Consider the following 11,312-nt stretch of genomic DNA (forward strand, 5'->3'; position numbering starts at 1 on the left):
CAATGTTAATGAAGCATCTGAAAAAGGTTAAAATTTGGTAATAGGAATTGTTTTGACTATATATTAAAAAAACTTAAATTTGTATTCGGAAAATGTATTTGAAAAATGGTGTTCACATAAAAATAAAATGTAGAATGAAACCAAAAAGAAACAAAGAAAACCGAAAAAGAAACAAAATAAAACAAAGATAAGAAAAAAGAGGAACCATTGAAAAAAGAATGTACATAGAATAAAATGTTGATCATATATTAAAAATGTTAAACTTGTATTTGAAAAATATTTAAAATGTATTTTATATATACCTAAATTTCTATAGATAAATAGTAAAAACCCAAAAGAAAACGAAACAAAAACTGGAGAAGGAAAAGGAAAACCAAACCAAAAATGAAGGAAAAAGAAAAGGAAAAAATAAGAAAAATAAAAAGAAAAGGCAGAGAAAGAAACCCGTGAAAACAATAGAAAAATTGGCTTCATTCGCCTCAACTATAAAACGCGCCTTGTACTTATCATGTGCAAGACGTGGGTGCACTGGAAGGAGAAACCAGGGATCGAACCCTGCTTCTCCCATATTCTTCCTTTTTTTCATTTAAAGTACGTAAAAATGGCCCGGCCTGATACTGTATACCCTTCAGTGATAGTTCGTATGCTCTCGCTTAATGCGAAAAATAGTTGGCGCGGGACTGCTTGGCGGCGCGCTTGTTCTTGGAGCCAGTCATCTCGACCGTTCCAGTGTGGGATCGGACAGAGGTGGGCCGACGACCGGTTGAGCCGAATAATATCTCATTTTAATTTGTTTAAATTAAATTTTCATATTTTCTAAATGAAAGTTAACTTAAAACAATAATATCCCATTTTAAATTTTTTTGAGCTAAAAACACATTGAATTTTTTTGAGAGAAAAAACACATTGAAAGTGACTTGCATAGGTTAAGGAAAAAATAATATCCCATTTTAAATTGTGTTCATATCATTTGAAAAAAATGTTCCTGTATATTGAATAAACAATTTATGCTAAATTTGAAATATTTCTATGAAATCATGAAAATATTTCTATGCAAAGAGAGGAGTGCCCCGTGGCTACTGATGTGTTTTTTTTGGGTTATAGCTCCGTTCCTTCTTGTGCAAAACATTGACGTGGGGGAACGTTTTCTCCTTTTTATGTAGATCTCAAGGATGTATATATTTTCACTAATTTGAGCAAACGTGTAATAATAAAGAAAATAATCACATGTTGCAAAATAAATATTAACATATATTCAAGTAAGTCTTTGTATATTTCAAAAGGGATTTTTTTCGGGAATCAAAAGAATAATATGACATAAAAAATAAGTATTCATATATTCGAAAAATATGTTTTTTTTAAGAAATAATGTTCATAAACATATACTCCTTCCGTCCCAAAATATAAGATATTATATCCAATATACTCACATATTGGATGTAATAAGATCATATATTGTGGACTGAGGGAGTATATCTTAGATACAACGACGCCACGCCCTAACTCTTAACGACCATGACATCAGACCTCAACAACCTGTTTCTTTCAACTCTTTTGTTTATGGTCCTCTTTTGACAGCAAGGAATGGTGTCTTTGTAGTAAATCGGAGACGGACTGACGAGTCTAAAGATCGCCATTGATGGCATGTTCATAAGCAACAGTCATCTTTTGTACTCCTGATGGGATCACAAAACAGTTCTCTTGCACTTTGTTTCTCTCTAACACATAACAAACACCACCGATGTCTAAACAAAAGTCCTGGTTTGGTTCAGACTCACAGCCCTATTTCATTATCGGTAGTGTTGATGTGTATGCTGCAAAAACCGGGCTGCGCAGGCAGGAGCAGCCTCTTGTTTCCGTTGCTCAGCATCGTCGTGACATCGCGCATGGTAGGCCTGTCCTCCGCGACATCCTGGACGCATAAGAGGGCGACCTGGATGCACCTCATAGTGTCCATCTCTGGGTACTCCTCGCCCAGCGAATCATCCACCAGCTCGTCGCACCTCTGCTCTCTCCACAATTGCCATGCCTATTACCGAAACAGATTATTTGTTAAAAATTGTTACCTTCTTCATAGTTTCCAAGCCTAATAGCCAAACAGATTAATTGTGCATTAACAAGCATGTCTTGCGGTCAAAGTAAGTAAATGTCCCCTAAAAGAAGTAAGTAAATGTTCATATTTTTGAAAGAAAAAAAATGCAAGGGGGTGATAATTGACCTAGGCATAGTGATTTTATATATAGATTGAACCAGATAACACATTACTAATTGCTGGCTTAGTAGAGGGACTGAAGCAAACTATGTGTGGATTCTTCATTTTTGAAGTATTTTATTTTACTCACATATTTCCTGAGCTCGTATGATCTTCCGGATAATTGGTAGGAACCGACGGCCCTCTTCCCACTTATGATCTCGAGAACTAGGATGCCGAAGCTGAAAACATCTGACCTTGTTGAGTAGACACTCTGGGAGCAGTATTCCGGCGCGATGTATCCACTGAAATAAAACAATATATGCCAACAAGATCACTGTAAATTATAATGATTCTCAGCCGAAAGAAATATAATGGGAATTAGATGATAGGCGTGACATGCGCTCATTTGATCAAATCAGTTTCATTGTTGATTGAACGTTTCCATTCGATACCCCGGTACTCCTGTTATTGCAGATTTGCAAGAAAGATCACGGAAAGGAGAAGTTGCAAACTTAGTTGACTTAGTCTGAAAATGCCTTGAAGAAGTCAACACTAATACAGGTCGTAGGTGGAAGATTCATTAGTCACTCTATTAGCTTTTTTTAATGCATATACACAAATAAATATTAAGTTTCCCTCTCCACGACCTCTACACTGTGATAGTATATATCTATGTATTGCATACGCTCGAAAATATTAACACCATCTCCTTCAAATATACGTCATATAATATTGATGAATCATTGGAACTCAACTTAGTCTCAACTAACAAGGTACTTAGCTAGCTAAACAAATATTCCCGCCTTTTCAATAAGGTTCGCTTACTAACCAAATATAAGTCTGAACTAACATGTGAAGCCCATAAAATCAAAACCTTACAATGTTCCCATAGCTGTCGTTGTATTTGATTCTGTCATGTTGGAGAGGCATATCCTTGCGATCCCAAAGTCGGAAATTTTTGGATTCATTTCATGATCTAATAGGATGTTACTTGGTTTCAAGTCTCTGTGGACTATGCACTCATGTGCGTAGTCATGCATGTAGAGAAGGCCTTCTGCTATTCCTTCAATTATGTGGCGACGTACAGGCCAGCTCCGCTTTGCTCCTGACCCTATTGAGTTACAATTTAAAATGTGAATATAGAGATACATAGTTATTTTTTCATTCGAATAAATAAACAGAAGATATTTCGGCCTTTCGTTATTTTTGTGGTGAAAGTACAATGGTATTATCTTTGTTTTTTGCATGAGAAAAGTGAACGTACCAAAAATGAACTCTTCCAAGCTACCATTTGGCAAAAATTCATATACAAGTATCCTCTCTTTGCCTTTGATGCAGCATCCAAGAAGTTTGACGAGATTCTTGTGCTGGAGGCTGGCTATGAGTTTGATTTCATTCATGAACTCACGGAATCCTTGAACTGAATTTGGAGAAAGTCGTTTAACCGCTATGTCTTGATCGTCAGGCAACCGACCCTAATGAAGTGTACATGTATTTTTACATGACAGATCAATATATGAGTAATGCTATCTTGATAATATGGTATTTGTATACATTGTATCGCAATAAATACGCTTGTTCATGATGCTATATTGAGATGATTTTGATTAAAAAAAGTTTCCTTTCATGTGCATGTGTGATATGCATCGTTATTGGGAGAAAATAAATCTCTATTCAATTCAAGAAATGAAGTTACACATGAATTTTTTATATATTTGAATTACTAAATATTTTTGAACAGCTGCAAAATGAACTGAAATATAGGATTGCAAAAATTAAAGGAGTATTATTTTGTCTCAGTAAGGCTAACATTCGCAAAGGTTGATTCAAGTAAATGCAATTACCTTGTAAACATGACCAAATCCACCTTCTCCAAGTTTATTTTCCTTCGAGAAGTTATCAGTAGCACTTCTTATCTTTGAATATCTAAATAGTGAAAACCTCGAGTCGCTTTCACTAACAATTTCCTCTTCCAGGATGACTAGATCCCTCTCCAATAACAATTCTACACAAGGAAGGGCAAGGTAAAAACATATTCATGTGGAAACAAAATGAAAGAATAACTTGCAATCATGCAAACGATGATGATGATGATGATGATAACAACAATACTACTGCTCCTCCTCCTCCTACTACTACCATTACCACCACCACCACCATCACAATAATAATAATCAATGTTCAAGAAAGCGTTTTTAAGCACGCTTAAGCGATGAGCGATGGCAAACCTCTTCGCTTTTGTCCTAAGCGGTAGGTTAAGTTTTTTTTCTTCTTAACTTTGGCCAAAATTTGGCTGTTTTTGAACTCCTTTTGCTTGTCGGCTTGCGCAATAATGGCAATATGCCATTTATCTTATTATTAGGTTCTGTTGGGAACCATTTCCTTCATATTCTGGCAAAATTCTCACATGATCTCTTTTAGGTTATGACTATTTGAACTGAACCGCATTTTAGTTGTTATTTTTCTTGCTATGTGAACCTGATGCTACGGTGTGAACTGTGTTTTAGATGCTATATCAAGTACCCATGTGCCATGTTTCCTATTTTACTGTGTATATTATTCAAAATCTATCAAATTCTAGCCAATTTCAAAAAACATTGAAGCGCCCATTGCTCTAAGCTGTGACCTTCCGTTTCGCTTATGCTTTCCGCTTCTTTGAACATTGATGATGATGATGATGATGATGATGATGATGATGATGATGATGATAGTAATAGTAACAGTAACAACAACAACAACAACAACAACAACAACAACAACAACACAACAACAACAACAACAACAACAACAACAACAACAACAACAACAACAATTCTTTACCTCTGACTTTCTTGACGATGTATGGCCTTAGGAGCAAGCCGAGGATGAGCAAAACTAGAAGAGGAACTCCAAATATGACAATCTTAAGCACCGGGCTCACTCCATCTTTGTATCAAAAAGGCCGCAAAATCAGTAGGTAACAGGGAGTTTGGAACAACATGGTTTCCCTTGCTAGGCCTTAGGAGTTAGGATTGTGAAATGCTGTTAAACTACGCGTGGATTCCTTAAAAAATCTTAATAGATGGAGTTGTAAACAGTGAAGCAACACACGTACTTTTGGGCATGTCGATCTTGAGAGTGTCGTTTGTCTCCTCAAAGAAGAGCTCCTTCTCGTACCGCAAATTACACCGAATTCCAATAATCCTCCCACCGACACGGCTTGAAGATGCATCGCCGAACAGCTTTGGCATCTGCTTGATGATGCCTTCAAGGCAGCTCCTGCACTGTGGCCCGGCAAGGTCCAGCCTGCACTGCACGAGCCCGTACACGGTGCTCACGCCCTGCTCGCCGAACCCCGCCTCGCCGGTCGCATACCGGGACCGGCTAGTCAGCCTGGGGCCGCCGGAGGTGCCAAGGTCGGCCAGGTCGTTCATCAGCTTCACCACCGTCTCCATCAGCCGCGGTGCGGCCTCTGCGCCCCTGACCGAGTTCATATTGCTCGCGGACCATTCGGGCTCGTTGCTGAGGCTCGAGAGGGACCGCTCGTCGTCGGTGAAGCGGAGCATGTACTGGTCGTAGTAGACGACGGCGCGCCGGCAGGAGACGCGGTCGGCCACGTCCTGGAAGGCGGCCCTGAGGCCGTCGGTGCAGTTGGCGCCGGTGTAGTCGCCGCGGCAGAGCACTTCGCCATACACCTTGTCGGGCGCCTCGCCGGAGCTGCCCTTGGCGAAGCCCGACGTGCCGGCGCCCGCGGTGAGGGTCGCTCCGAGAGCTCGAAGGTTGGAGCCGTAAGTGCTGTTTGTCGCGTACGTGCCGGTGGTCTGGTTGCAGAGTGTATACAACGGGCTCACTGTGGCGGAGGCGGCGTGAACGCTCGCCTCCGGTGGCCACAAGGCGAGGAAGAAGAGGAGGAGGAGGTACGTGGGCATGGTGGTGACTGGTTGCTGGTGTGCTACGTTCGAGCGAGCGTTCGATTGGTTAATTAGCTACGCCAGCTTGGAGCCTTTGACCGGAAGCGGGAACTTGCTAACATCACACCGTGACGACCAATCAAAACAACGGGTCTTCCAACCAATACCGTGACCAACTAAGAGTACAAAATTAGGCTCTTTTTTTTTAACATCTGTATAGACACAAGCACTCATATACGTGCGCATACACTCATCCCTATGAACGCACACACGCATACCCTATCCCTATGAACACCTCAAAAAGACTGAGCCGGCATATTATCTTGAAATTTACGAAGATGAGAACGTCTCCTTCCACTGAATGCGCATCATCGAAAATTCTGAAATAAATTCAGAAATAAATGCGCACCATGGGATATACTACTTGGCTTGTTTTCTATCGATTGTCATCAGTTTAAGGGTGGACACTGGGCAGTTAGGAAATTGCCGCGAGTATTCCAGGGACCAGAGCAGAAGTTTTGTGACTCTGACGTTCTGTTCTTTATCGAAGAATGAACCTCCGGTTCTGACTTCTGACATAAATATGCACACTATATTCTGGATTGGATGTGACGACTTGAAGTCAATGTTCCACGAATGAATAGACAGCGCCGACATCAACATTATGTATATACTCAGTTCGTCTCAAATTAAGTGTCACAACTTTAGTATCAATACAAAGTTGGGATTATTTTGAGACAGAGAAAGTACATCATGTATTGGATTTGGGCTACTTTTTCGTCTACCTCAAGGTGGTTTCAGATATCATAGTTTCCCTAATATATTAATAAAAACAATTCAAATCACCCGATGGGTTGCAGCCCAGCATCCATCGTCTTCCTTGTGCGCTACGTGCCCCCCATAGGCCCACACCGCTTCCATTGCAATTTTTTATGGTGCGAGCGGTTGTGTGTGGATCATGCTAGCATGGCAGCTCCCACTCCCCTACAGCTTCCCTCTCCTCTCCGAGCCCACCCTTTTGTGGCAATGTCGGCAACCCATCGTCGTCCACCACCATGACCTGGTCGTGACAGCCGCCGCAAGCTGCTGTAGGTGTCTCCTCCTTGTGTCCCTTCATCTGACGCAAGCCGGAGATGGCACACAACAGGCAGTCATCTGCACTGGTTGTAAGCTTGTCACCCCCTGTCCCCTCCTCCTTCTCCTCCCGCCATCCACCACCGATGCTACAAGCTCCAGTGTTGCAAAGGAGTTGAGCTGCAAAGGAGCCGGTCGATACAGGTCTTGGGATTGCAACACTGTACATGTTTCTAAAAACACGGGAAACATTGCAGTGGAAGCACAATGGTGCGGCGATGCGGGCGCGCCGACGTTCCTGCAACATACCTCTATCGCAAAGGTTGAGGGCGTCGCTCAGTTGCTCGATGGTGCAGATATGGCGCGTAACACTCCCCATATTTTAATCACATGATTTGGTCGCTATCGTGGCTGAAAAATCCCATTGCAATTTTCCTCCATAACTATGTCATGGGAATGTAGGAAATACCACCACTATCACTCCATTTTAGGGCTACCACGATAGATGCTTCAAGCACAATTTTAATCCTTGTGTTTTCCCTCTCATTATAGTATTTTTTTTCTTGTCATCCTACCATTTATTCATGATGTCTGTTTCTTTTTTATCCTAAATATTATAAAATTAATAATTATTTTTTCAAGGGATCCTTCTCCCGATATTGACCAATTATACATGGTATTATAAACATAAGCATAATAAATTATCTGACTTCTTTTACTTATTGCTCCTTTCATTCCAAATATGGTGTGTATGTATTTTTCCAGAAGTTATGCTTTCTAAATTTTTACTAGGTGTATAGAGACAAATATACAAATCTATAAGAGCAAATAAATATAGTTAGATACATATTTTTACTTATTTATTTTTTATTATTAATATTGATAACTTTATCTATAAACTTGCTTAAACTTTACAAAGTTTGACTTTAGAAAGAATCTATACACATTAAAAGGGAGTAAATAGTAGCATCCAAATTTGGCCCGATAGAATTAATAAGGTTAAACTCACTTAGAATTAACAAACATATATCATGTAGCTTCCATTGACTACTCCTTGATTCCTAGTGTAAAGAGTTTCAGAACTAAATTCTTTGAAGAAAAACACTTCACCAATATTTAACAAAAAACAATTGTAGCATGTACTAATAGTAGAACCTAGAGATCTCCTTGCCCATCTTAATCTAATTGTTTGTGCTGCTTGATATGTAGAGTTATCAATATATATTATCTAAAGTTGCCAAAACAGTCTATCTTGCAAATTAATTATATTTTTTCCTAGTGCATTTGTTGTTTTGTATTGACTTATATTCCTTTGGCACAAATAAAAATATCTTATTGCATACTTAACATGACTTTTTATTACAACCATTTATTGTTAAAACATTATACCTTAGTAACTGTTTTATAATCTTTTGCTTTTTTTTTATGATTAGGTCAATATTTTTCTTTGCCAATCACCTCTCAGCCACTACCGCCACGGCTTGTTCTCTTTAACATTCCCATGTTGTTTTCTCGATTTTTCTGGTCATCTATGTAATGCACAATCTTATCACGGAAGTCGAGTATAGATTCATTTTTGTTACAACATCAGTGCCTCTCAAACTTTCATAAATTATCGACGTATGTTTATTAGAAAATTCTAACATATTCTTCCTTTCACTCTTCCTACCATATATTGCTCTCTTTGATAGCACACACATTGTTCAGCTAAGGCACATATATTTTCAGCACAATCAAAACAACATATTGCATACTTTTATTGTTATAGTCACTCCAAATATCATTATGGAACATAATTCGATACAAAACAACAAATGTATGTCATAACTTTTATCATAACTTTCCTATGGAAATACGTTCTCTATGGAAATACGTTTCTTCCTCAAAGATGGTTTGATTTCTAAATAACCTGTGTCATAACTTTTGCAAAACCTTCTCAACTTTTTACCACACACTACAAGGATCATATGATGAGACCATGCCAAGTTTCATGATTAGTAAGCTTGTTTTGAAATTTAAAAAAAACTCAAAAAACTCCTGTTCAGGGTCAAGTCTTGGCACCCTCATGTTTGTAGTTCCTTTCCTATTCTTCTATAAGTCCTAAAAATAGACTCAAGAACACAAATATGATTTTTTTTAAACCAGTTTTGCCAAACTTTTCAACAACCTACAACTCAAATTTAAAGTATACCCACTAAATGTCTAGAAATGCACTTAATGATGAGACCATGCCAAGTTTCATGTTTTTCAGAGTTTTGCATTTTTTGAAATAAAAAAAAATCAGAAAACTCACATTCATGGTCAAGTCTTGGCACCCTCATGTTTGGAATACCTTTCCTTTTCTTCTATAAGTCCTAAAATAGACACCAGAACACAAATATGATTTTTCAAACCAGTTTTGCCAACCTTTTCATCCACTTATAGTTCAAATTTGAATTGTATTGCGGGCGGCCGGGAGCGAACCCTAGCCGCCAGCAGCGCAGCACCCACCTCCCCCGCCTCCCCTCGCCGCCGCCGGATGGCGTCGCCGGGCAAAGCCCGTGCGGCTCGGCGGCGGCGGGGCCCTTTCCTCCTTCCGGTCGGAGCGGCGCGGCGCGGACCGTCCTCTTCGGCGGGAGCTCGGTCGGCGGCAATGCTAGCTCGAGGCGGCGCGGCGAGGTAGCGCAGGGGCGGGTCGGGCGTGCTTCGGGGCCGGCTGGCGTGGTTCTACGTGCGACGGCTTGCCGCAGGCGTTGGCGTGGGCGCATGGAGCGGAGGACGCGGATCTGAGCAGGCCACGGAGAGGGGGCATGGGGCTACGTGGGCGCCGCGACGAGGTCGCGCTGCGCGTGCGTGGCGGCTCGGGTGGCCATTTGTGGTCGAGCGCTGCTCTGCTGCTTGGGTGTTCTGCTCCACGGCCTCGGGTGCTTGGGTACTCTACTCCCGGCGTGAGGGGCTCGAGAGGAGCTGGGACGAGGTGCTGCTGCACGGGAAGGTGCTGCACAAGGGGTCCGGCAGTGCGGATCTGTCGCCGGGAGGTTGCGCGATGGCACGGTGAGGGGCTGCTGCTCAGGCGGAATGGTGGAGCGGCTTCGCTGTGAGATGCAGGAGCAACAGTGTCACATCCCTAGTTCTGGTATGACCTAGACTAGCTAGTCATGTGTGCATCATGTTTAAATTCCATTTAAATTTGAAATGGGGATTTATGAAACCCTCAGAATCATCTCTGAAAATGATCCAAATAAAAATTGCTTCAAAAAGGTCCAAGAAAATGCTCATGTTGCTCTCTGAAAATATTGGACAGAGATAAAAATCAAACCAATATTTTTAGGAGCTCATAAGAATTTATTTTGGGCATTTGGAATTAATGCATAATTATTTGCATTGGATATATATTTATTATATATATAATATATGTCCAAAAATTATGCCATTTGTTGAGGGGCTCTGGAATAATACCACTAGTTCCTACAAAAATTGGCATAAGTAAATAAAATGATTTAGTATTTTTATTAAATCAAAACAAATGTCAGAAAATAGGAAAAAGAAATAGGAAAAGAGACTTACCTAGCGCTTACCTCCCTGTGCAGCCCGTTACTGTGCAGCCCAGCAGCAGCCCAGCCCGCCTCCTCCTCTGTCGTCTTCCTCCCCGACAGGAGGACGGGCGCGTGCCCGACGCGCGCACCGCCGTGCCGCGCCACCTCCTCCCTCCCTGCCTGCCTGTCCTCCCCCTCGTCGCTCTGGATGATCCGGACGACGCCACGCGACGCCCCGTACCCCTCTCACTCTCCCCAGTCCTCTCCCTCCTCTGGTTCCTTCTCCCTCTCTTCACCGACCGCACCGGAGAGCGCCGCTGCTTGCCACCGCGGCCACCGGCCACCCCTCGCCCTGCCGCTGCACCCAGAAGCTCCGCCTCCTCGCTCTGTAGCCTCTCCGCCAAGCTGTGCATCGCCGGACGCCCCGTGGAGCCGTCGTCGTCGCCTTCATCACCTCCGGCCGCCGTGGATCTCCGTCGCCGCACGCCGCCGTCAGCGCCTCCCCCGAGCTCGCCGTCGTCTCTTCCGGTCCCCTGTGAGCCCCCCCCCCCGCGTCGGTTCCCCCTCCTCTCCTGCCTCCCCGTGCTCTGTAGCCCGCAGCCGCTCGAGCCCGAGCTCCGGCCGCCGCCGCGAGCTTCG

The 11,312-nt window shown here is 42.2% G+C and overlaps 1 protein-coding gene across 1 annotated transcript; it reads right to left on the minus strand.

Annotated features, from left to right (window-relative positions):
• Window positions 1-1,682: 1,682 nt before the first annotated feature.
• On the minus strand, window positions 1,683-6,163 carry LOC123134955 (cysteine-rich receptor-like protein kinase 15). Its single transcript, XM_044554101.1, has 7 exons — window positions 5,289-6,163; window positions 5,015-5,119; window positions 4,039-4,199; window positions 3,459-3,669; window positions 3,074-3,305; window positions 2,343-2,496; window positions 1,683-2,029 (listed from the first exon to the last, which is right to left on the minus strand). Exons 1-7 carry the CDS (start codon window positions 6,100-6,102, stop codon window positions 1,775-1,777), a joined length of 1,932 nt encoding a protein of 643 aa, XP_044410036.1. The 5' UTR covers window positions 6,103-6,163; the 3' UTR covers window positions 1,683-1,774.
• Between the last annotated feature and the right edge of the window lie 5,149 nt (window positions 6,164-11,312).

This window comes from Triticum aestivum, chromosome 6B (genome assembly GCF_018294505.1).
Source record: "Triticum aestivum cultivar Chinese Spring chromosome 6B, IWGSC CS RefSeq v2.1, whole genome shotgun sequence".
Classification (NCBI taxonomy): Eukaryota; Viridiplantae; Streptophyta; class Magnoliopsida; order Poales; family Poaceae; genus Triticum; species Triticum aestivum.

Bases quoted from the DNA above. Each gene is read 5' to 3' on its own strand.
- LOC123134955 (XM_044554101.1), bottom strand. From the start codon at position 6,102: ATGCCCACGTACCTCCTCCTCCTCTTCTTCCTCGCCTTGTGGCCACCG. The intron at 5,120-5,288 runs GTACGTGTGTTG...TTTGATACAAAG, and splicing joins CAAGATCGACATGCCCAAAA to ATGGAGTGAGCCCGGTGCTT. The intron at 2,497-3,073 runs GTAAGGTTTTGA...GTTTTATTTCAG, and splicing joins ACGACAGCTATGGGAACATT to TGGATACATCGCGCCGGAAT.